The following is a 26,781-nucleotide window of genomic DNA, read 5'->3' on the forward strand; positions in this document are numbered from 1 at the left end:
GTCTCTATTACCAAACCCTTCACTAGAAGCAAAATTAAATAACTATTAAATTCCCAAACTTAGAAAATAAATTTAATAATAATAAAAATAATAATAATAAATCATCGACTAGAACCTCTTTTAACAGAATTTTACGCGTCCTCTTTCTCTCTCACTCTTTCACACACACACTCTCTCTCAAAAGCTAAACCCTAGCTTCAATATCTTTGTATCAGTGTATGTATGGATGATGATAATAATAATAACATTAATCCGGTCACCGGCGGATTCTCCGGCGACTCCACGTGGACGATTCCGGCAACCGATTACACCTTCGGATGGAGAGAAGAAAGCAGCGTGTTGAATGATTCCGGATGGAGCTTCAATCCTGCAGCACCGTCAATTTTCGATCGGATTGAATCCGAAGGTGTTGATGGTAGTGAGGTGCAGTCAGGATCTGTTGATGAAGCAGGGGATGTGTCCATGTCTCATATGTCTAATCCATTGGTTTTGGTATCAACGAGTTCATCGGAGGACCGAGTTGAGTCTTCTACCGTTTCAGCTGATGCTGTTTCCGGTGGAAAACCTTCAACATCGTCAGATCGAGTGTGAGTTTATATATATATATATATATATATAGTTGTTGATGCAGTATTGATATTGATAATTGATGAAGATAAAATCAACCACACCTCGTTAGGTGGTGTCACTGGAGTGACCACCCACCGATGCTCAAGTCAGTATTTGATTCACCATCATATAACGTTACCAAGGGGTAGAGACCCCGAGACCGGAGTGACAACCCACCAACGCTCAAGTCAGTCACCATAAAATAAATTTTTTATAGAATATATTGAGGAGGAGATTATTATAGTGAAAACGCTTATTTAATGGAACTTTAGCTTTAACCGGTCGTTACCAAGAAACCACCGGTTTTTGCCAGGCAAGGAAGGTCCAGCTTATCAATTTATCTGGTAAACTACTAGGGAGCCAATAGTATTCTATGGCAGGAGCAATGAATTTATTTGAAGTGGCTTATTTCGTACCAGTAAAAGTCTATGTTTTTTTTATTATGTGAATGAAATATTGACTTGACTTGAGCGTCGATGGTCTGAGAGTCTCTTACCCCTTCTAACGAGTATTTGTGTTTCGAAGATTATTTTCATGATGTTAACAAAATATTGACTTGACTTGAGCATCGGTGATATGAGAGTCCGGTCTCTTACCCCTTCTAACGAGTATTTGTGTTTTGAAGATTCGGTACGAGACAACAAGAGGTGTGGTTGATTTCTTCTTCATCATCGTTGAAGCATCTACGGTTTCCGGCTTCTTATCCGGATTTGCTTATTCAAATAATAATAATAATAATAATATTACTTACTTTCTTCTCACGTGTGTGTTTAACATCACAATTAATAATTAACACAACATTTTAAAATATATAAAATCCGATTTCATTATTTCATAAACATTATGCTAGTGCATAATAATAATCATTTCATTTCACTATTTATGTGCTTGTTTATCATGAAAATGGTGAGTGAATAAGTGAATATTATTTTTTAAGGAATAATTTGTTAAAACGAATTTGTTACGAAAAGCTGCTAAAGCAAGTTGTGATGGCATTTTTGTGAATTACTTGGAATCCAAGGGCTGTTTAGTTATACACCTAGCTAGAAAGCATCAATTCCGCCGTTACGGTGGTGGCGTGCTGGTTTTGGTTTTGGTTTTGCTTTCTACATAAAATGACGACAGTACGAGTCAGTTAGTGATAGTAAGAACACTCTTTTACCCAACAGGTTTAACCTGTACCGTATTTTACCGTAACGTATAACATACGGTATTCAACGTATATGTATGCGTGTATATGGGATGTGATATTCATACACCATGAAACCACTTTCATGGTGACTGTATAAGCATATATGACTTGTATATAGGGCTATAGTGTTATACGGGCTGCATAAGCAACACATGACTGACAAGTGTACAGAGGGAACACACAAAACAACTTTTTCAGGTCATGTACGGCTCGTATAGCTTCGAATCGTATAGGTCTTTAACAACTCGGGTCCTATATGATTCTTATAGCCTTATACGAGACGTATAGGCGAAAGATGGTGTGTGAAAATTCATGGCGGTGTATAAAGATCATATGCCATATATATATATATATGTGTGTGTGTGTGTGTGCTGGTGCTGTGGAGAGACATCATTTGAGAAGTCATTTGAGTTGCGAGAATTTAAGAGATCGATCTTCGTTTAACAGGCTTTTTTTTCATATGTATTATATGTAAGTTATATCTACGAAAAAAAATAAAAATACATGAGTCAACTATAAAAATAGGTGTGACGAACATTTGCATATATGTGTGAATACTGTAATTTAAACATGTGTAATGAACATGTAAATGTTCGTTACATCGATCTATGCAAATTACAGTTTTCAAGCATATATGTAAACTTTCGTTACAACTATTTTTATAGTCGATTCACGTACTTTTTTCTGTTTAATTTTCGTAAATGTAATTTACATATAATAGATTTGAAAAAAATATATTGCTAAATGGTGTTTTCTCTGATTCTCACAACTCAAGTGAGTTCTCAGATGATCTGATTCGAGCGGTGTGTATATTGCTTGAAACCGAACAATTCATTTAAATTTTTTTACTTGTTTATAGTTTTTATAGAAGTATTTTTGTTTTTACAATATAATCTTTGTAACAAAATCAAAATTACACTCTATATTTACCAGTTTAGCAAACTATTTTTCTTCTTTTGGTTGGTACAATATTAAAAAATATTGTAATCATTTTTTATATATAACATATAGTGACATATCCAGTAACATATCTTTTCTGCTACTTTTCTAAAACAAGTAAATTATGATTGTCTTTATTTCAGGAACATGTAAATCGTTAAGACACTGATTTTTGCTTTTTAATATTGCACATGTGGCTCCGTATAATTTGCATAAAAGTTACTAAACATAATGCATCTAATCAAAGTGTTTGTTGTCACATATATTTCTAATAAATGAGACTGAGAATATATATATATATATATATATATATATATATATATATATATATATATATAACCGTTATTAAACATCATTTCACTAGTGTACTACATTTAAAATCAATAATAGATCTGGTTTTCTCTTTATGTCTTGCATATTCATATACCTTTTGGTTTAGTATGGTTTTTTGCATAAGATGTAGCTTTCTTTTTGTGTATTATTGATTTGTTTCATTGTCTTTTAGTTCTTGTATCCGTTTTTTTCGCGAATATGACCTTTTGTTTTGTTGTTTCATGATAATATTGTTTTGATCGAAGGTTTATCCGTTTTTTTCGCAAATATGACCTTCTGTTTTGTTGTTTCATGATAATATTGTTTTGATCGAAGGTTTATCCCTTGGCTGTCTTGCACTTGTGTGTGAAAATCATTAATCGATCACTCTATACAAAATTATTTACTTTTTTTTTCGATCGGTGACTTTCACAGTTAATTATCTCACTGCGCGAACACGTCGTGCCCCGCCACCCCACTCAGGCCAACTATGTTGACATGATCGGGATCCACGCTGGCATCCGAGTTTGGCTTGGCGATCCCGGTAAAATCCGGTCGGAATCAGGATTTGAACCCGGGACATCCGGGTCATCCATCGTGTTCCTGGCCATTGGAGCAAGCCCCGCTGGTTCAAAATTATTTACTTAATTTGTTCTTTTATATGGGTTGCATAAATGTTATTGATATTAAGTTTATTAACCACTATTAAATGAATATGATCTTTCAATGCATACTTTCCACATGCAACAAGCCAACAACTTTGTAGTTGGGGTCATTTTTTCTGTTTGTGCATATTCTTTAACAGAATATGTATGTATATGTGCATAATGAAAACAGTTGCAAAAATTGATGCTTTTTATTACCTCTTTAATTAACATCATTTTAAATTACTAATTTGAGGAGTTAAAGCTAGAAGTTCAATTAAATAGTTGTTTTTTGATAAGTAGTTTAATTAAGCAGTTATTTATATATAAAGTAGCATTTATTTAAACAATGAATGAAGTTCTTTGAACTGATTAAAGTTGGTTGAAATAATTTTCAGGGGTAAGGTTAAAAGGAAGGGACCGAAAAGAATTAGTCAGCCGCGTTTTGCATTCATGACAAAGAGTGAAATTGATCATCTTGAAGATGGTTACAGATGGAGAAAATATGGACAGAAAGCTGTTAAAAATAGTCCTTTTCCCAGGTTTGCATTTCTAATGTTTCTTATTATAAGACATGCTATGATTAATCACTTATATATTTGCTTAGATTGAAATGAATCTGTTAGCTTCATGCCCTCATTATTTTGATAATAAAGGTTATAAAGCCAACTATCTGATAATTAGTTGATCATCTGCCTAATTAAAATGGCAATAACTTTTTAGTCATAGTCACATTTTATGTTCAAGATATCATCCCTGGTTGGAACCTATGCAGCTAATTACGTGGAAAAATATCGGATATCTGTAAAGGACTGATATTTGAGATATCGATTATCACAGTGGGATATCGGTAATTTTAATATCATGAAAAATTTATATATAGCAATTTAACACTAACAATTGTAGCAAGTAGGAAGTGATTAAAACTTAAAACACTAGCATTAAAGACAAAAAAACTGATAATAAAGACTTAAAACACCGATATCAAGAATATCGGCCAACATCGCCGATATAACTGATACTATACTTCGACTGCATAGGTTGGAACAGTGGATCTGTTTCTAACAAATAATACATATACTTTTGATATATACTTAAAAGAATCTAAAATTTTAGGTATTAGTCACATTTTATGTTTCAACCAATCAATCATGGCTTGTCAATGACTTTTAAAGTTTAATATTTCTTTTGGGATTTTGTTAAAAAAGTGCTCTCTATAATAGTAGTGTTATTCTCATGTAACATTGTCTAAATTAGTGTAACTCAGTTATTAGTAACCTAAGTATACATACATACATACATGAGGTACTGCAAAAAGATTGAGAAATACTACTTTACAGATGAGGGTAATTTTGTATGCGATATTGAGAAATTTGTTACCCGACGTCAAGGTTGAATAACACGGTATATAAAGTTATAATGAAGTTTATATAGATGAAAACAAAGTTGGTTACTCGATCGAAATACAAATCGGACCATTGCATATGAGAATGCTTGAAATTACATACCCAAAATGCTTATCAAGTACTTTGTGAGAGAAATAAGGTGTTTTAAATAAGTAGGTGTTATTAGAACTACTCATATGCTAGCTTATTACTTATTGTCTATTTTGTGATTTGAACAAGTCGTTTCGAAAAATGTATTCTAAATAATATTCATAATTCTTTTGAAGGAGCTATTACCGTTGCACAAACAACAAATGCACGGTTAAGAAACGAGTTGAACGGTCATCAGAAGATCCTACAACAGTAATCACAACATATGAAGGGCAACATTGTCATCACTCCATAGGGTTTCCAAGAGGGCTAATACCTCATCATGATCAAGGTGTTTTTGCAAGACAATTGGCCCCTAATACCTTAGCCTTGAACCCACTCAACTATTCTAGTTCTAGATCACAATTCCTCGATCAAGTGCGTGCTATTGGCGCATTGCAACCCCAGCCACAACCACAAGCACCACTTAATGAATCAGGAGATCATTTTTCTAACAAGATAGCTCAACCGTCCTCTCAAGATTCTCATAAAGATCAAGGCTTACTCGGTGATATAGTGCCTCCAAGAATGCGCAACCAGTGATTGTAGTAAGGTATGTGCTTTCTTCATCATTAAACTTACCCTTGATTTATATATGGCCAAGCTTTGTTTATATAAATTTTTTAATTATTAACAATGAGGCTCTTATAGAAATAGTGCAAAACTTGTAATGTAACCTAATATGTAATATTCTTGTTGATACTTTATAAGATAACTATATTCTTAGTTAAGATGGCATTAAGATAGCATAGATTGAGACTAATTAGGTCAAACCTAATTTGTGAGGCTCCTATATGTTAGGTATTAAACGGAGGCCGTTAGATATACGAACTTGGATATGGACAGGGGTGGCTTGTGGATAGTGAAAACAAGTTAGGGCTTTAGGCCCCCACTCAGTAAAAGCCTCCAAATCCAAAAAAAAAATTATATATAGTGTAGATATATTATGATAGTTACAATAAACTTAAAGTAATGTATTGGTGTGGTGGGTAGGCCTTGGTTGTTACTAAAGTATAGGTTATGAGTTCAAAACTTGTAATAATCAAAAAAATTTAATTAATAGTTATGAAAATGCCCAAAATCTTGTTTTGATTTAGGCCTTCACATTCGTTGAGTCGGCCCTGGATATGGAATAAACAACTATTGAATTGAGAGTTTATCTCTTTCTCTTATGTGACCCTTCTTCGTCTACAATCTCTAGCTTGATTATCATTTGTATCGTAACACTATATGCACGGGCCTGGGGTGTCGGACTGACTTGAGTCTGGTTTACGCGTCCATATTCCACATAGAGACTAGAGTATCTTATTCAAAAAGTTCATACTTGATAGTTAGTCAGGACAAAAGGTTCTCCTAATGTCAATTTTCAATTTTGTGATGAGAGAGAAAAATAAATTAATTTGGACGTAGAATCCTATTATATATGTTTTGTCAAAACACAAGATCATATCTTGTGAATGTACGTGTTATTTTGGTTATTATAATAACTAGTGGTCAAATATATATATATATATATATATATATATATATATATATATATATATATATATATGAATGTGTGGAGTGGGTGAAAAGTCACACAATGCTCATTTACAATGTGTATGACTTTTAAATTGTTTTTTTAAAAAATAAGTCCATCATTGTAATTTCTTATTACTCTCTTTATCATAATTAACGTATCAGTTGCTTTACATAATAGAAAAAAACGATATTTTTAGTCTATCCTTAGACGTACGCCAGCTTCACCAACTATTTAATTGTCTAACCGATTAAGATTGCTACATTTAGTCAACACAATCATGTTATCAATATTATAACGCTTGGTATCATGGAGGTCTCAAGTTTGAAACCTGACTCAAAGATGTTTTTTCACAGTGATAAGTTTTCTCCTTGATTGTATTATTGGGTGAGTCAGGTCTAGAGCGTTAAAATCAGTACGAACGATTAACATCCCGTCACATAAAGACCTACTCGGGTATTGAAGGTAGCTTCAAACGCTATTAAAAAAAACAATGGGGTCTTTGACTAGTCAAATAGTTTTAACTTTATAAGTAGGGCATATCAACATATGTATGGTTAGTGAAACATCATTAAGAATAGATTGCACACCATATCTCTTAATTACTAAGATAATATATGTACTAATGGTAGATGCACCTTTACAAGCAAAGCCAAAATGAATGGTCCTAGTTAGTTATAGTCGACTAATTAAGCTAGTTGTACACAAGTGGTATTAGCCAACACATATATGGTCCATATGTGGTCCTAAAGAATTTTGCGTGTAATGATTGTACATTATCTCATGCATGTATTAGAACACATTATGGTTGCTATTATATAACCTTTTTCAACGTGTTATTTTTTTAATAGGTTCATAACAGTTTTTATTTGTCTTTAATTATGAGCTAGATCCTTGAGGTTACCCACTAAAAGCATCAACATTGGGATAAGCCTTAAGGCAACTTTATAATATATATTTTGAACACTTTAGCTAAGAGATAATATGTTCAAAGTTCTTTCAAGTTTTGAAAAACTTAGGGGTTGTGACAATTTTGTTTTTAGTCATTAAGAGTCTTGACTAATTAAGAGGTAACCTCTTAATCAGTCAATAAGTTTTAAATATTAAGTAGCTTCATAAACCATTAAAATGTATCTTTTAAGTGAATAAAATATTTTCTATCTTTTACCGATTTAAAGGTAGCTTTTTTAGTGATGCTAGCTATCAAACAACCCTTTATTCTAATTTTATTGAAATATAAAACAATGTATCATTTTACCTTTTAATTATTCAATAAGTTTTTAATATTAAGTAGCTTCATAAACCATTAAGATACATCTTTTAAGTGAATATAACACTTTCTATCTTTGACCGATTTAAAGGTAGTTTTTAGTGATGCTATCAAACAACCCTTTATTTTAATTTTATTGAAATAGAATTACACAATGTACCATATCACTATAATATCATTTTGCTTTAATGGAGCTCAAGTCATTTTTTAAATTCATGACAAATAGATTTTATGGTTAACTTTATGACTTGTGAGTGCTATCTAGCTTAAATGAAAATTTTAGTTAGTTTGTATGTTTAGATTCAATTTGGGACAAAATGTTGCACTACAAGAAAAGTTTTATGAAAAGTATTAGTGACACAAAAAGTGTAAATATTGGATTTTTAGTGCCATTTTAAAGATAATGGTAAACTGTTTATTTTTCACCCATATATTTTATTAAATGTGAATAAAAGGTATAGTAATTATAATTTATTTAACTTAACACTTTATGTCACAAAATTTGTCTAAATCAATTACCTCACATTTCTGTCTTTCACTTTTATCTATAGTGGACTTTTACCCTCTATGTATGGGTAAAACATCTAAACAACTTTAGAAGCACCCCTTTTTAACCCTTTTTACATATCATTCTCCAAATCATAATCATGACAATGACACAAAGTTATAATGTGATCATATTATGGTTTTTATAATACTTTAAAAAATGTTTTTCTTCACAAGTTCTCTTCCAATGGGACGCACTTTCCACAAACTTAGATTGATATAATTTCTTAATACTTAAGGATATTATTTTCAAAGGTATTGCTACCTTTTTCAGAAGGGAACTAATTCTATATACTTGATAGGTGATATTTAAATCCAATTTAGAAAGCATGCGGATGATGCTAGCTTTGAGTCAGAAAAGATAACATTTTAGAACAATATCAAAGATTTTGTTTGGTAAACTTATATAAAAAGTTCATTTTCAAAAGCCACTTTTTTCATCACTTTTTTGCAACAACAATTATGTAATTTATATTGATGTGATATCTTAATCAAATCTCTAATTTAATCTAAACAGAAGAGAGGTACAAAACCTATCAGAATTTAAAACTCTACCATGTAAATTGTTGGGTCAGATTCCTACACATAAAAAAATGAAAACAAAAAAAGTATAGGCAAGGACAAAACTGGCAATATTATAGATTTATAGCCATGGTGAAGGTGTTATAATTGGTTAGTATGGCACTTTAATAATTATAGCAATATTATAGCCTGGTTGGTTGGCTTTGGTTAATCAAATTAAAGTAAAAAAAAAAAGGTTTTAAAGTTTTTGTGTGCTTTAGTGTCACGAATTCATATTGTACATGTACACTTTACATTTTGATCTTTAGTTTAACTTTTATAACAAATATATGTGTTAAAGTTACAAGGTAAAAAAAAACAGGAAATACAAATACAAGGGAATAAAAAGTCTAAATATAATTATTAATCAAGTGCAATTAAGTAATTAACCAACCACTAAATTGTTGCAAGCCACATACTAACTCTACCTATAGTGTGCACCATAGCCTGATATTAGGGTTGGCAAGCTCATCCTAGCTTTTTAAACATGCAACTTCTTCAATTAGTAACCTTGTTCAAGAGACCAAGATTTTAATTTGATAGATGATTTTATACATGGGACAGTTTAGTTGTGCATAGATTGGTTTGGTTATGAGCCAAAAGTTAACCTACCAATAGTGTGTTGATTTTTGTAAGTTTTGATCATGCATGATTCCTTTAATTCGTATTTTGAAAAAAAAAACAGTAAATGCTTCGGTTAGTTTGGTCAACCATCGGTTAACCGTAAACTTTGGACGTTGGTGAACTCGAGAAACAACACATTTTTCTATAAAAATTTCTTACCAAATATTATGACGTCTAATTTCAACAAATTTCAGACGATTTATCTTTGTAGCAATCCTATGCATAAAATTGTTTATCAAACTTACCATATTCTACACACCAAAACAGATTATCAAATTTATCATAATTAACTCGGTTATCAAAAGTTCATAATCGGACAATCAACTTTCAATCGATATATGGTTCTAGGTTATCATTATTATGGTTATTTATGTTATGATTCGGTTTTTGTATTCACATGTCACATTAAGGATGTTATATGCTTATATATCATCACATTTCATGATCAATATGTTTTATTTTGATTTCTGGCATGTACATAAAATACAATCTTTTAAGAATCATAAATTAATACTTTGCAAATTGGTTAACTTACAGGTTGTAACATCTTTATTGTATCAACAAAACAAGATTACTGATCAAAGTTCACGGACATTTTAGGTAATAATATACATCTACTACTCTAATAAAATAATACTACTATATGCCACTTGTCACTCTCTCAACCATCCTCACATTTTTAAACCCATTTTGTTATTTGGATCCCTTGTGGGTCATTACCCAACCCTAATAGCATTATTCTTATTATTTATATATAAAGCAAGTGTGTTAATGTTTATTTATTTCTTTTTTTTTTCTTTTTATATTTTAACGTCATGTTTATCCTTAAGTAATAAAATGAAGCAATTTAGCTATAGAAAAAGAACATGCCAAATGGGATTGAAGTGGTCGGAACATTGTTTTATTATTATTTTTTTAGTATTTTCAGGTATATAAAATAAAAGTCAATTAAAATACTTTCTTCTTTAAAAATTTTCATTATATACATTGACTACAATATCATAAATTTGTTAATCGACATACTAACCATATAAATTTATTCTTTTAGTTTGTTTCGGAAGGCTAGAATCATGTTCTTCTTTTCTTAGCTATCATATATATATAACTAGCTTTTATTCCTTGTAATACGAGATTGTTTTATATTATTCATTTATAATATTAATATATTTTTTTGGATTTTAATTTTATTTATTGTAAGGAAGTTATTAATATACTTAGGATTTGATGATGAAAGAGTTTCACAAATAAATGAGATGTTATAACCCGATTTAAAAAAGCTATATGGGGTTGGTGAGACCTATGACCCGGTTTTTTTTACTAAAAAATTGTTTCTTAATTATAAATAGTATCTTTAAAAAAATCCGGATACTAATTTTTAGTATATCTCTATTTTATAGAATTTTCATATAAAATATTTGATGAGATTAATTTTTAATATAATAAGATGTTATAACCCGTTTAAAAGGTATATGGGTTTGGTGAGACCCAAACCCGTGAATTCAGTTTAAATGCATGATGAACCTTCATTTACAAATAAAGCAATATAGTGGTTTGAGAGAATTTAAGAAGATTTCGTTTATATATATATTTAAGATTAAGATTTAATATATAATCTTGTTTTATTATATATGGTTGGCTTGTACTTGAAAGAACCCGTGTTTTCACACGGACATCGCTTTGTCAATATTTACAGGCAGAAATTGACTAATTTTGATTATTGATAAACTAGGTATATTGACCAACACAACCGCAAACGTATTGTACAAGTAATTTTTTCTTATTAGTAAATATTTGCGTAATGTTTCTTTAATAATTCCTATAATTTTAATACAAATTGTAATTTTATTAAAATATATGATAATTGTATAGTCGATTGTATTTTGATTAATGTTCAAAATTTTAAAATGTTTATCAATTCCCCGTGTAATTCACGGGGCTCAAACTAGTTATAAAATATAATAGGACGGCCCACTTTATAATCAAGCTCAAGATTTGATAATGATCAAATATATACCCCACACTAAAGGGTATTTTTGTAATTACCTAAGTTGATCCTTGCAGGAGATTGCACTCACAGTTATCCCACCATATATATAGGAGCATGAAACTTTTGATAGAGATGCACTCACATAAATGATTTTATATGTGAGTCCACTACTATGCTTTCATCTCTCAATTCTTGATAGTTGATATCCTTTTTGAGAACATTAAATCTCAAAGACTTGTTTTTATGATGTATTTATATTAAGTTATTATTTTTTTTTCATTATAATACCATATGTTGTAACTAAAATATCTTTTAAATATAGATTTATATATAGTTCTTATGGACCTATGTTTCTAAGTTCTAATGCATCTCCATTGCATGTGTAGCTTTGGTAATCTTGATATCTTTTTGTGCCATCATCTATTGAAAATATGTCTTTTGTTGATGAATCACTTTGATCAAAATAAAAAATAACCGACCCTTCGTCATAAAATATTTCGTTATTTCTAGAATTTTGTAGGTGATGTGTTAGAAATCACCAACGGATCTATCAAGTGTCGAGAATGTAAATGTAAACAAAAGTTAAAATTTGTATTGGTAGCTGAGAGCTGCTGGTGATAATGTCATGACGCGTATAACATGTAATCACGTCTCTTCTACATGTGATTTAAAATGAATAGAAACACTCTTGATATTATGTTGTGAATGTTACACTTTTGTATTGTATCAGAGTACATCAATATGTCAAACTATATCGTCATTTTCTCCAATAATAATAATAATAATAATAATATAAAATCAAATCAAATTTCATGGTCTTTGTATGATTTTCAACCCCACACAAGATTTGCTGCCTAGAGTGAAATAGATAAAGCTAAACCTTTTATATGATTTTTAACTTTATCAATCTTAGACTCATGACAACAAAAATCATGGTACCACATAAAAAGGAAATATAAAATCACTCACTAGAATTAAAGGAGTTTTATGAAAGTGGACACATCACTTATCTTATCTGTGAAAAAGTAGGAACTATTGGTGAACCTTTGGTTATATCCATCGACAAATTCAAATTCAGGAACCATCAATAATCCATCAATGGAAATTCATGGGTTAAGACATTAGACACCATCAGAATTCCCATTATGATGCGATGGTAAGGTGATTTAAGTGTTAAATAAGAGGTTAAAGGTTCAAACCTTAATATAGTGTATAACATTTAGCTGTTAAAAAAAAAAAGATAGACACGATCAAGAAGCAAGGAAAATTTTACCAACTAATCATCGACGAGTGGTTTACCTCTTGGCTAAGAACTTTAAAAACAAGATGTTATTAGAAGGGAGGAGAGAGTAGTGTTTTACATGTGTGAGTGGGTGAAAAAGAGAATGATTTATAGGCAATGGTGATGTATATGGAACATCAAAACATATACACACCCATTAGACCATTTGTAGTGGGCAAAGCTGTTTTCAAGAATCTTTTAAAAATTTGAGTGTTAGAACGAGCATCAAAAAAGGGACTTTGAAATCACGTGTTTAATTATGTGATAAATAAAACTATACTAATTTGGTTGTATTTCCAAAAGTATAAAAGAGGGCATTTGAAATTATGTGATAATTAATATGACAACTTTACTAATTTGGACGATGGGCATTTGAAATCATGTTTTTAATTATGTGATAAATAACACGACAACTTTACTAATTTGGTTGCATTTTTAAAGTCTAATACAGACCAAAACAAACAAACAAATAATAATAATAATAATAATAATAAGTTACTAAAATAGCTAATATAAAACACAAGGAACATTTTTTCTATAAAAATAATATACCCCTAATTCTATAAAAATAATATACCTCTTATGGGAATTACCCAATCCCGTGGTTTACACGGGCTACCACTTTTTCCATTGCATCAAATAGTCATTTTGTTTACTTCAGTTTTAAAACAAAAATGTATATAAAATATATATACTTTTTAGTAATTTTGGACCTCATGGGAGAGTGGGCTTGGGTCGTCGACAACCTTGACCCCCTTTGGGCCCACATATATTATATTTTTTCTCAGCTCCCCACAAAGTTTTATCACATTAAAAACCTCTACGTATTAAATTATTTTTAAAATATGATCATATTATAAAAAAAATATCATTACTATTTGTAAAATAAACAAATTTAGTTTAATATTGAGGTGGCGCCACATATCACCTTAGCTTTTAAATCTTTGTCAAAGCACGCCAAAACAAAATGACATGGGCACCTAGGGCTTGGGCCTTAAGGTCACTTTTTTCCAACCAATCAAATCACAAAACTCGCATGTATAAAAACTAATGAGAACTCTGATGCATGCATGCCAACTACTTTTTCATTTTCTAGTTAAACTACTAAACATTACCGTTAGAATTATAGTTTCTTATCACATATAAAAGGTGTGAGTGCCTTATGCCTTATGGAATCACCGCCCCCTCTCATAGTCTCTCTACCGTTATTTAGTAATAATTCAATAAAATCCACTAGTTAAATCAAATTCATTCTCCAGTTTTACACACAATTTTATTCTCTCTCGAAAAATTGTCAAAGTTAAATGTCAATGAATTCCAGCCAAAACAACGAGAAAAAAAAAGCATGTTGGATCAAATCCGCTAGAAAAACTCAAGTCAAAAACTCACAATATCAACCTAAAACACAATAATTTTCCACAATTCCACCACTATTCACAAAAGTGGACTAACTTTCTACCAATACTCCCAACTACCACACTTAATGAAATGTTTTGTTATTAATTAGTTTTGTTCATTTATATTATTTAAATTAAAAAATGGTTTAGGGACAAAAAAAATTCATACCATGTATTTACTTATTAGCGATAAAAGAAACCATTAAAAAACATATGATATGATGATATGACGCTAATGAAATAATAAGAGTTGTGGAATGAGAGAGGTGTCAAAGATGCAAACTCGTCATCCTTAGACCTTAACGAATTAGAAACTTGTGTGATGTGATGGAGCATAGCGAGTTTGGTATGAGTAAGTTATAGATATGATTTAGTATTTTAGAAAGGTGAAGTCTTTATAATTCAAGACGTATAAGTACTCGTATAGCTGATCTATTCCATCTACAATAATATGAGAAAAAGAAAGGAAAATGATATATGCTTATGTTAGATGTGTAATGGTTATACCTTTGTCACTTAATATTTTTTTTCCTTACCAAAAATAAATCTAAGTGATAGTATGCATACCTAACAACATTTATATGTATGGTATACAATATCATTGTTTTGGCCTTTAGGTGTAGGGAAATCTTTATAAAATAAAGTGGTGTGTTAAATATAGTTTAATTGAGGTATAAATAACTAACAAATCATTGGTAGTGGAGAATGCGCTCTAAGGTGTTTACAAATTGAATATTGTACCGGTTATGGCGGTACAACCTGATCTGGCACCGGTAGTACAAGAATACCGAAACTGACTAATATCAAGATTGAAAACCATAAAATGAATAGCAGTGCTAGAATGTTGTTCGTTTTACTTTAGGGTTTCATTTTCTTCTAAAAAAGAGAGCAATCTAAGCCATGTTTAATGACTAAACAAACTAACATGCACATTAAAATCTCACTCATTGGGTACAGGGTCTGGGAGGGTGGGACGAGGGGAATTTTTTCATCTACTCCAATAAATCGAGAGCTTGCTCTTACCGAGACCCCTGACTTCATTTTTTATTTTAACTTTTGCATTGCAAAGTGTAGTGGACTAGATAAAATAAAAGAAATAATTTGTGTTTGATGACTATTGAATCCATTTCTTATAGTTGGGTGAAAAAATGGTCTGTAATACGAAACAGAATCACGCCATAAACCATGGGAATCAATTCAAAAGTTTGTTTGTAATCGGGTTGAGAACTCCTTCGTTGAAACCAGTTAAAACCAAACCGCAAGCAAACCAGTTTCGAGCCGAACTAGTTTGAACAGAAAACTGATTTTGACTTTATTTAACTAAACCGAACCGGATTAGGCCCAATAACTTATATGTGCACCTCAGGCAAATTATTTGCCCAATTACCCAACTTTTTTTGTTTACTCACTCATGACCCATGCAACCTATAGGCCCAAATGATATGCTGGACTGCTGGTAAGACAACTGTACCCGGTTTGACTTTATATTAACAATTTAAAATTTTAAAATATATAATATAAAGTAGGGGTGTTAATCGGGTCAACCCGATCGGGTTAAACGGGTCGGGTTTCCTTAAAAAATATCTAACCCGCAACCCGACCCTATTAAGGTTCGGGTTACTCGGGTTTGGGTTATTCGGGTTTCGGGTTTATCGGGTCGGGTTTGTAGGGTTAATCGGTTAACCATGTTACTTTATAATTTTAAGTTGTTTTGTGTGTTTGTAACTTGTAGGTTGCAAAACTTTTCATTCCACTTAATTTTCAATTTCTTTCACAAGTAATTATCTTACAATTTCACATATAAACCTGTAAATGAACCGAACGAACATGAACAAAGTTGTCCGTATTCTTTCATTTAACTTTTATCGAACGCGAACACTTAATTGAACAAATATTTGTGTTCATGATCATTCATTTTAAATCTAAACGAAGAATTCACGAACATAAATGAACATAATTAAACAAAGATAAACGAACATGAAGGAACATATATGTACATACATTAACGAACACAAACATACATTAACAAACATAAATGAACGCATTTAAATAAACACAAACAAACAAATATAAAACATATTAGGGTGATATAATTACTAAATGCAAATAATATTTTTCTATTAATATGTAAACGAACATGAACGAACGTAAACAAACTTAAATGAACGATCATAAACAAACATTCACAAACATAGATGAACGAGTGAATATGTGTTCATGCTCGTTCGTTTATTTAAATGAACACAACATAAATGAAACATCATTGCCTTTATAGTGCTTATTTCACCTTTTAATCATTGTATATAAAGTTAAGTATCGCCACTAATCAGGTTATCGGGTTAACCCGAAACCCGACTTTTTCCCAAAAATGAACCCGGAACTCGACCCTATTAACAATTCGGGTTATTCGGGTTGACCCGAATAACCCGATTAATACTTTTTGACCCGATTTAACCCGACCCGAATTTGCTTATTCGGTTTCGGGTCGGGTCAGGTTAATCGGGTTCGGGTATTTTGGACACCCCTAATATAAAGTAAAAGAAATATATGTTGTTAAAATGTATTGGTATTGTTGTAATTAACTTTGGTAATATTTACAAAATATAAAGTATGTGTTTTGATGGGTTTTTTTTTATTTATTTTTTATTTTTTATTTTATTTTATTTTAGTTTATGTTTTTATCCTTATTGTTCTGGATATTACAAGGCTTTGCCAAATCGAGATATACATATGTTGACACGTACAAGTAAATCGTATGTCTTTCGATATTTTTTCGTTACAACTTTCGAAAATGTGACTTCTTTATAGCTTGAATATAGTATGTTTAGTGTTCATGCTAGGTTTGGATTAGAACTGGTTTTAGTGAAGATGAGTTTGAGTCAAATGGGCAAACTAAAAACAAAAAATAACATTTTGAGGTTAAAATCTGGTCAACTAAAATTAGCTTGAGTTGAAATAAGTCGTTTATATTAAAAGTAGTAGTACATATTCACTCGTTGTATTTATCTTAATGGCTGCTAGTGGCAATGGGTATTGGCTGCAGCAAAGGCGGCAGTGGTGACCGAATTGGTGGTGCCTGTAAGGTGATGGTGGTGTTGGTTGCGCTTGCGGAGGCCACATAGCTAGCTATAGTGGTTATAATATGAACACTTTCTATATCAATATAGGAAAATTGATTTTAGAAAATCTTATGTATGTCATAGTGGCAAATAACAGTCTCAATTTAACCCTTGGCTGGTAGCGGTCTCAATTAAATGTGTGTCTGTTTTAACAATCATCGATTAACAGAACTCTAACGTCGTTAGTTTAGTTGCATGCCATCGGAAAAACGTTTTTCCCCTGGAAAACTTACATTTTTTGTTGGAAAACTCAATCTTTTTGACCCAAACCTCTTTGTAACTTTAGATCAGACCTTATGGATATTTTTCTAGTAAAAGCCCAGTTATCGTAGTCGTCGGAACCCTAGAACCACCGTCGAAGTCAATTAGTGGTGGTTGTAATTGGTTGGTGGTGAGTCAGTTGGTGGTGGTTGTGGTGGTGTCAGGTTGAGTTTTCCAGTCAAAAACGTTTGTGACCTTTATGAATATTTTTCTAGTAAAAGCCTAGTTATTGTAGTCGTCGGGACCCTAGAACCACCGTCGAAGTTAGTTAGCGGTGCTCAAGTGGTGGTTGTAATTGGTTTCTGATGACTCAGTTGGTGGTAGTGGTGGTGTCCAGATTGAGATTTCCAACAAAAAATGTGAGTTTTCCAGTCAAAAACGTTTTTCTCGACGACCTGCAACTAACTGCGTTAGGGTTCTGTTAGTCACAGACCGTTGTAAACAAATGCACATTTAGTTGGGACCATCACCAGCCAATTGTTAAGTCAGATAATTTATCTGCCAATAAAGCATAGTTTAGATTATTTAAAACCAATTTTCCTTTCATGTAATAAATATATTAGAGGTAAATTTTTGTTACTCATGGGTGGGTGAAATAAAAGTGTCATAAGATTCATATATTGTGGTGAAAGATATTATACTAAGCTAATGGTTAATAACATATAATCCTAGAATAATTAAGACTAATCTCATGATGTTATATCTCTAACTACTCTTATCACTAACTTCTAGTGCAATGCAAGAATCATAAGTTAAGAAGTCATAATCTAATAATGTAAAACAAATCATGATAACAATATAACAATAAAAGGCATCAACATAACAGAAATCATGATAACACTAGCCAAAACACATCACAGGATATTAAAACAACCAAACATTTAGACACAATTCCTTTATCAAAATCTTGAAAATTGAACATGTTTTCAAGAAACATAGCAAGAATTTGATGAACATAATCCAAAGAAAAAAAAATCAACTTTTAACTTTTAAGTTTTAACTTTTAACCTCTAATTTATATCAAAATATGCAAAAAAAACAACATAAAGTTTTAAACTTTGTTACCAACTTGTCCATTTAGTTCTAGTCCTCTTCTGGAGCAGGAAGGTTGAGATCAATCATATCCGAATACGATGGAGCGCCATGATCAATGGCTGCAAAATGATCGATCGACCCATTGAGAAAATGAGACCGTTTGTGACCACCTAAAGCTTGACCCGATTTAAACATCCTGAAACATATCGGGCATTCGTGCCCTTTGCTCTTTTTTTCGCCTTCGGTTTCTTTTCATATTTCGCCTTTCGAGTATGTGCATATTCACCTTCTAAACTGTTTTCACCACTCTCGTGTTTGGACCCGACATTATTATTATTATTATTATTATTATTATTATTATTATTATTATTATTATTATTATTATTATTATTATTATTCCTTTTGTGACACGGTCTATGCCCGCCAAGCCCTTGAAACGAGGTGAAAACCTTGTTACACGTTAAGCATTCGTATTTGTTTCGTTTCTTATTCGGTCCATCCCGCTCGAGTTCAGGAGTATACGCAACATCATCATCACGGGCTCGTTTCTTTAACGAACCTCGATACGCAACTTCTCTAAACAAATTCCTTCTTATTTCGAGTTTTTGCTCATAAGACAGTTCTCGGGTTTTATCAAAAACGCGTTTTGATTTCTTGCTCGGGTCACCGTTTCTAAGCAACTCCTCAACCGAAATATCGGATTCGACTTTCCTAGTCGCCTGATTCCCATTCCCATTCCCATTCCCATTCCACCCGTACCCGGAATTCGAATTCTCAAACTGAAAACTATCATTATTATTATTATTATTACTAATCCTCATTTCAACCGAAGACGACTTCGTCTCGAGAACAGCCAAATTATTATCCGACGACTCGACAACCGAGTTAAAACCGGCCCAATTAGCGGAATCTTTCGACAACATCATTAAACACAATGCAACTTCCTCTTGTTCAAGCTCATCAGTCTCGGAAACCGACGATGATCCATAATTATAATGAATATTGTTACCACCACCACTACTACTACCATTAGTTAATGAGAACTTAAAAGAGTATGGTTTAATCACAACTTTCTTGTACCTCTTGGACTTGGACCTCGTCACACGCGTCGGGTCATGATCAAACTCGGGCTCTTCAGTATCCGAATAACCGTCGATAACCACCTTATCATTATAATCAAGATTCTCACTAGTACTCCAAGAATGATCATAATCTTTAAAGCTTCTATCTTTATCCGAATGACATGCCATATGACCACACAAAGCTTTCAAAGACTGAAACCCTTTACCACATTGTTTACAAAACTTCTCATTCGGGGTACGAATGAGACGTAAACGTCGACAATCCACCCGCCCGCCAACTCTTTTTCGGATTCTCCCTCAACCCGTAAGCACTCGGGTTGCCATCCATCATCAAAGTCGAAAACTTCTCATCGGATTCAGACGAGTTCGCAGCTGCGGATGCAGCCACAGTAATCACATGAGACCTCATGTGTCCTCCTAAAGACTTCCCACTTGGGTACCTTTTATCACACAACCTACACACAAATCTTAGTTCATCAAGATCTTGATCTTCCATTGTTACAAGATCCAAAGACCAAAGATCAAATTCTAATCAATACCCAATTGAATTTGATCAATACCCAGTTAGATTAACAAGTTTTGAATCAGTATACGAGCTTACAGCAGTTGATTGAGTGAAAATTGTCATTGAGGCATTACGTCGAACAGGTAGTGGGCATGAAATTAAAAGGAGAAAATTGGGGAAAAATAATAATAATAATAATAATAATAATAATAATAATAATAATAAAGAGAGGTGAGATTAAAGTGATGAGAGGCTAAAAGAAAGGAACGAATTGCATAATAATTAATAGAAGAGAAGAGAAGAGAAGAGAAGAGAGAATTGAAAAGATCAAAGAGAATGGGTGGATGACTGGTTCATGCATGGAGTTGGAAGCTAAGTATACTAAATTAAGGGGTGGCATGTGGAATCAATAGAGTTGAATTCGTTAGATTAAATCTGACGGTTTATAATTTATTTGCTAAAACTTTATTATTATTATTATTATTATTATTATTATTATTATTATTATAAAAATTTAGGGTAAAATTGCAAGCAATTGATAATTAAGGGAAGTGTTGCAAAAATCGTTTAGGCGTTAGTCGGGAAGTGGGGTAGGGAGTGGTAGTTAATCGAGATTACTAGAGATCAGTCGGGGTTAATCGGATTGGAATTTCTATGTAAAATTTCTAAATATACACATATATTTCAAATTTTATGTATACAATTTTCAGTTTTAACCGATGTTGGATAAACGGAGATTAGTCGGCGACAGGTCGGTGGGGGTGGCGACTAGAGATTAAACGGGGATTAATTGGCGCATAGTCGAAATTTTTACAACACTGCTTAGGGGTGAGCATAAACTGAATAACACTCATGAGACCCAAACCAATCAGTCCTGATTATCTACCTATGCTATCAAAGCAAGATAATCCCACATGCCATTTAATTAGACCCTCAACATAGGTTGCCAAGTATACAAGTTTTCATTTTTACAATTTCCCTTTCATGAATGACAAAATGAAAAAAACACTCGTGAGACCCAAACCAATCAGACCTGATTATCTATCTATAATATTAAAGCAAGACAATTCCACATTCCATTTTGATTTCTTTTAAGATACAAATACAAATTATTCTTACTAATATATGTATTTTATGAAATTATATCTTATGAATCCATAAGGTATGTTATTATGTATATTATAAAATTTAACTTATTTTATTTTATTTTATTTTTTTAACCATCCGTGTATCACATAGGTTCTATCTTAGTATTACAATATGATCGTGAAGAAACACTAAGTGACCCTGGGCAGATTACGGATAATCTGGGGGTTAAGTAATGTTTCCCACGAGGATGAGGTCCAGCAAAGAAGGTTGTTTTTCAGGTGACCTGCAAAACAGACACCGTAAGCTCGTCACTGAGAGGGGGGGGGGGGTTCCTCCTTGTGACCACCCTCCGGCGTGAGAATCAGACTAGATTGCTCTGAATATAAGTGTATATTAAGAGATTGCTAGAGAAGATAAGATAATGAGATATCAGATGATGTCCTTACCATTCCAATGTGTTGGAGTATTTATAGCCGAAGGTAGGTTTCCTAGAAGGTACAGCCAGCTGAATAGTATTCCTGTTCTACCAACAGTGGGCTACGCACAAGCCATGCTGGTTGGTGGATAGGCTGCGGCCGACAGTGACAAGGTCGGCTGTATACTGTTCCTTTACTGCCGTCTATGCACTGTTCCACCAACTGTAGGCTGCGCACGTCCCATAGTAAGGGTTGGTGAGTAGGCAGCGGCTAATAGTGACAAACAGTACTAGAGGGTGCTCCTCCTCGTACTGTTGTCGGTGAGCTGTCACCCTGTGATTGGTTCATGGGCTGCTCTGGTCAGATCGTCTGTTTTTCCCATACCTTGGTAGGTATAGTACAAAAGATCTTCCAAAAGCATACGGACTGGCTCATTTGGGCGGGAGTATTCCCGCCTTGCTCATTCCTTCAGGTGACTACTGAAGTAGCGAGTTAGTGCCTTGTGCGTGTAGCCTTGCTATTAGTGCGGGTAGCCTTCCCTGATGGCTTGTATCCGCAACTGCGGGAACAAGCGGGGTACTTCACCATTGGGAGGCTTTCCCTGCGGGTACAGCTGGCGTACTGCGCGTAAGGTCTTCTCTGAGCATGGTGGGTCCTGCGGAAGCAGTTGGTCGTTGCGCAGACGTCCTTGTTCAAGGTGAGTCTTGCGGGTCCAACTGGGCTCTGCTGGGACCTACCTCTTCAAGTCCCCCCAGTCCAATGTTCTTCTCATGAATTATTAATAAGTGAGGTGAACTTTTGGACTAGCAAGGGGTTTTGAAAAGGGTTTTTAGTTTTAAGGTTTTCCGTGGGGATTCTTCCCGCGGTTTTCCTAATGTCACGCAGAAATTCCCGACTTTTCTGCTTGATCTTTGGGTATGAAGCGGGTAGGTCTGTAACCTCCTCGCAGGTCAGGAGCGTTGAGTCCCACTTGTGTGGATTCTCCATGGGGTTTTGGTAGTTTTCAACATAGTGATCAATTATGTTAAAACCACCAATTCCATCTTGGAGTTTCAAACAATATAGTTCTCGACGTTCCCGCCATGCGGGGATGTTATTCCCGTTTCCGCAAGCATGGCCCAGAAGATCCTTCTTGGTTTGAATTCCCTGCGGAGTGCTAAGTATGTGAAGGGTTTTGCCTTGACACTGTACCCGCACTCGTCTTACGGTTACTTTACTTCCAAGGTATTCCTGGCGTCAATTCCCTGCGGGTGCTAAGTATGTGAAGGGTTTTGCCTTTTTAACACTTTACTCGCACCTGTCTTATAGTTACTTGGTTGCCAAGGTAAGGGGTATTTTCCCGCTTTTGAATCTTTTTGAAATTTTGAAATTCGAAGAGTTGGTGAAAGGATAAGAACAGTCCAAACTATTGAAACGTCGTCCGACGGTTTCTTCTGAGTGTCAGGACGTGCAGGAAGTTATGGCGACGTGACAGTATATGGTCATTCCAAGCGCTTTTTCAGGCGCGTGGGCGCGAGTTTTCGGGCGCGTGGCCGCGAAATTACTGGCACGCGTCCTTTCAACAGCTGTTGCCAGCTTGCTTTTTGCCACGTGTCATAGTTTCATTGCACCTGCGATTTCTCTCTCTTCCGCATTAAATTCACCGCATTAATTGCGATTAGTATATAAAGGGGGAGAGGGTCCTTTGTAATCCACACTTTCACTTTTCTCTTCATCTTCAAAACGATTTCCGGCGAATACTCACCTTTTCAGTCGAGCATTCTCTTGAAATCGTTCTCTTTTTCATACCTGCAAGATGTCTTCTGTTCACGATCTAGAGGCTGCGGCCCAGGAGACTGGGGTGTATGCCGAGCACCCGTCATCCACGTCCGACAAGGATGACAAGAGTACTGCTGGCGAGTGCCAGTGTGCTCTGCCTGTCGATCTATATCAGTACATCGTCTGGAAGTTCATGCTCGAGTCTCTCGAGCATGAGTTTCCTGAACCTCATCAGACGGTGTATGATGCCCCTAGAGGCAAGATCGGGGTATATGCCGCATTCTTTGTCTATGGGAATCTTAGGTTCCCTTTGACAAAGTTTGTGTACCGTGTCCTGGAGAGGCACGGTGTACACCTGACCGAGGTGCACCCGATGGCGATCGCGAAGATTCGCCACTTCGAGTGAGTGTGCCGGATTCTGGGCGTTGAGCCCTTCGTCGACCGCCTGATGACCTTCTACTCTTGGAGGTGCATCCAGGGGTGGTATACTCTGATAACCCGGATCAAGGGTTTGAAGATTTGCGCAACCGAGCGCAGTCTTCGTTCATGGAAGCGGGAGTTCTTTTTTATCTCCGCTCGCGCCATCCCCCTTGCCATGAAGTTCAAGAATGGGCAAGCACTCCCCAGCCTTCACGCCTCCAACTATCAGGAGACGGAATGGTTCTCGAAGATATCCCGAGTCCAATCTCCGGTTTACCGCTTTGCGGAGTCCGGGATGGTGTTGCTCGGGATGAGCCGGGTGTGGAAGGATGCGGATGCGCAAAAGATCCCGATCGTCCTTGAATATGGTTTGAACTCTGTCCCTTACGGTATGCTCTGTCTTCTTTGTTTATATATGTTTGTCTTCTAACTGTTTTTCTTTTATTTCAGAGGGGAACGACTTGCAGTCGCTCCTGTATCCGCGGGAGGCTGATAGTCCCGCCCGGATGGGTACTCGTGCTCTAGATGAGAACGAGTTGCCCATCCTTGAACAGACGGCGGATCGGTTCGTGGAGGTCTACCCGCCAGGCCACGAGATCCTGAGCGCCAGGCGGCCAGGTAAGGCGTTATTCAACCCTCGACCCCTCAATGCTGAAACCTCTGCTGGAATTCCTCTAATCTTGTGTTCTGATGAGGAATCCGCAGATGGTCCTTCGTTGGTACGGAAGAAGAAGGCTGCTGGCGGGAAGGGGAAGGCGAAGGTGGCCTCCACTGCCGATCCGGTGCCTCGGTCTGATTCAGAGACCGAGGGCGAGGAGGTGGCGGGGAACCCCGGTGGTGATAAGACCACTGCTCCGGAGGCTGCGACGACTGTCACCTCCGGAGAGCCCAGGATGACAACGGTGAGCGGCGTGAAGAGGCCGGCTCCATCGGGTTCATCCCCGCCTGTCCGCACTTTTAGGCTCAAGAAAACCCGAAAGTACAAACTTTATTTTTAACTTCATAGCTTTCCATCATTAATACTTATCTTCTTTGTGCAGGCGTGGATGCTACCGCATTCCAGGGTGGAGCGGGGAGGAGTACCTCCGGACCCATGACGGTAGGCTTGGTCAGCCTACCTGAGGCGACGACCCAGGCGGCTGCGCCTGCTTCCGTTGGTTCAGTTGCTCACCCAGTTGAGCCAACTGTTCCAACTACGATGACATCACCGCCGGCTGTCAGTGCCATATTCACCGCATCTTTCACTGAGCCGGCGGTTACTTTTTCTGCGGACTCCGCAGCGGCGACCACGGTTATGAGTTCACCTACGGTGAGTTCACCTCCGTTGGTTTCTACTCCCGCGGTGGCCTTCACCATGCCTCCTCCGTCATCGGCAACGACGGCCGATCCTTCAGGTATGCATGGGGCTTCTCGCCAACCTCTGCCTCCTTCCCATCTACCTGACCTCTTGGACGGATTTCCCTTGGGTTCAGGTGATGGGTTTGGCGGCTATCGGCCTGTTGTTGACCCTACAGGTGCGTAGGGTTCTTTTGGCCTCTTTTTTTTTTTTTATATATATCATCTTTTCCTAACTGCTTTTTGTTTTTTGCAGTGTCGGATTCCAATGAAGTGTATGTTCCATGATAGAACATTCGCCGAGGAACAACCCTTCGCACACCTGTGGAGTGCGTGGAGTGGGCTCGTCACGCAGCTCCCAGTGGTGCGTTGGGGGAAGCCATGGCTAGCTACCAGGAGGGTAGGCTAACCAATGAGCTTCGGGTTCTCCTGGCCCGGATGCAGCCGCGCGTCGAGCTGCTTTGTCGTGAAAACGACAAGTTAAAAGCAGCTCGTATTCAAGAAGTAGCTCAGGCGCGGGCTGTCCGGGAGGAGAATAGGAGGCTCTCCGCGGCTGCTGCGGAGAAGGAGAAGGCGTTCAAGGCCCTTGAAGTTGATGTTCAGGCCCGTCTCGAGGCCTGTTCCAAGGCTGCCCAAGCTGTTAACGAACAGCTTCGGCTGGCTAAGGAAACTGCTCGGAACGCAACTGAAAGGGCCACCAAGGCTGAAGCTGTTGCTGAGCCTCTACGCCTCGAGAATGAGGAACTTAAAGCTAAACTAGAGGCGCTCCAACAGGCTCATGATGCCTTGGCGATGGAAGACGCGAAGAAGCTTCAAGAGATCATGGACCAGAGGGGGGTGCTTGACCAGACTGAGCGGAAGCTAAAGGGCGTTGAAGAGGCTGCGGCTAAAGAAGTGTTGCTTGCCAACCTCAACAAAAGTGAAGCCGAACGCGCCCGTAACCAAGCTCAAGCCGCCCTCCAAGAAGCTCTGGTTGCCAAGGAATGGCTTCTTCGAGAAGCGTTGTCTCAGGTAAGTTTAACTTCATAATGTCTTTACGCTTTTCTTTGTAAATAGAAAAGGTTTTGATACTTGTATTTTTTCTTTTTTGTAGGTTGTGCATCGGGTCTTCACGGAAACGTCTTATGACGATGCTATGAGCACAGCCCTCAACGCTTCTCATGAGGATGGGGAAAAGGCCGGCTTCCTGCTTGGTCTAGGGTTTGTTGAGAAAGGCATCCCGCCTTCCAACTTCCCTTTGTATGATGTGGATACTGAAGCTGTTTATGACCAAGCAGTGAATCAGTATGCCGCCTTCCCGCATCCAGTGGTGGAGAAGGTGAACGAAGTCGCTGCTGCTGATGA

At 35.6% G+C, this 26,781-nt stretch overlaps 1 protein-coding gene and 1 pseudogene across 1 annotated transcript; one reads left to right on the forward strand and one right to left on the reverse strand.

The window, feature by feature from the left end:
- Positions 1 to 222: 222 nt before the first annotated feature.
- LOC143530161 (putative WRKY transcription factor 57) lies at positions 223 to 5,978 on the forward strand. Its single transcript, XM_077025777.1, has 3 exons — positions 223 to 587; positions 4,095 to 4,238; positions 5,369 to 5,978. The coding sequence occupies exons 1-3, from the start codon at positions 223 to 225 to the stop codon at positions 5,772 to 5,774; spliced, it is 915 nt and encodes a 304-aa protein (XP_076881892.1). The 3' UTR covers positions 5,775 to 5,978.
- Positions 5,979 to 18,811: 12,833 nt separating this feature from the next.
- On the reverse strand, positions 18,812 to 20,828 carry LOC143530162 (uncharacterized; annotated as a pseudogene).
- Between the last annotated feature and the right edge of the window lie 5,953 nt (positions 20,829 to 26,781).

This window comes from Bidens hawaiensis, unplaced genomic scaffold (genome assembly GCF_021521415.1).
Source record: "Bidens hawaiensis isolate Kalapana, Puna unplaced genomic scaffold, B.hawaiensis_p1.1 tig00008858_1, whole genome shotgun sequence".
Classification (NCBI taxonomy): Eukaryota; Viridiplantae; Streptophyta; class Magnoliopsida; order Asterales; family Asteraceae; genus Bidens; species Bidens hawaiensis.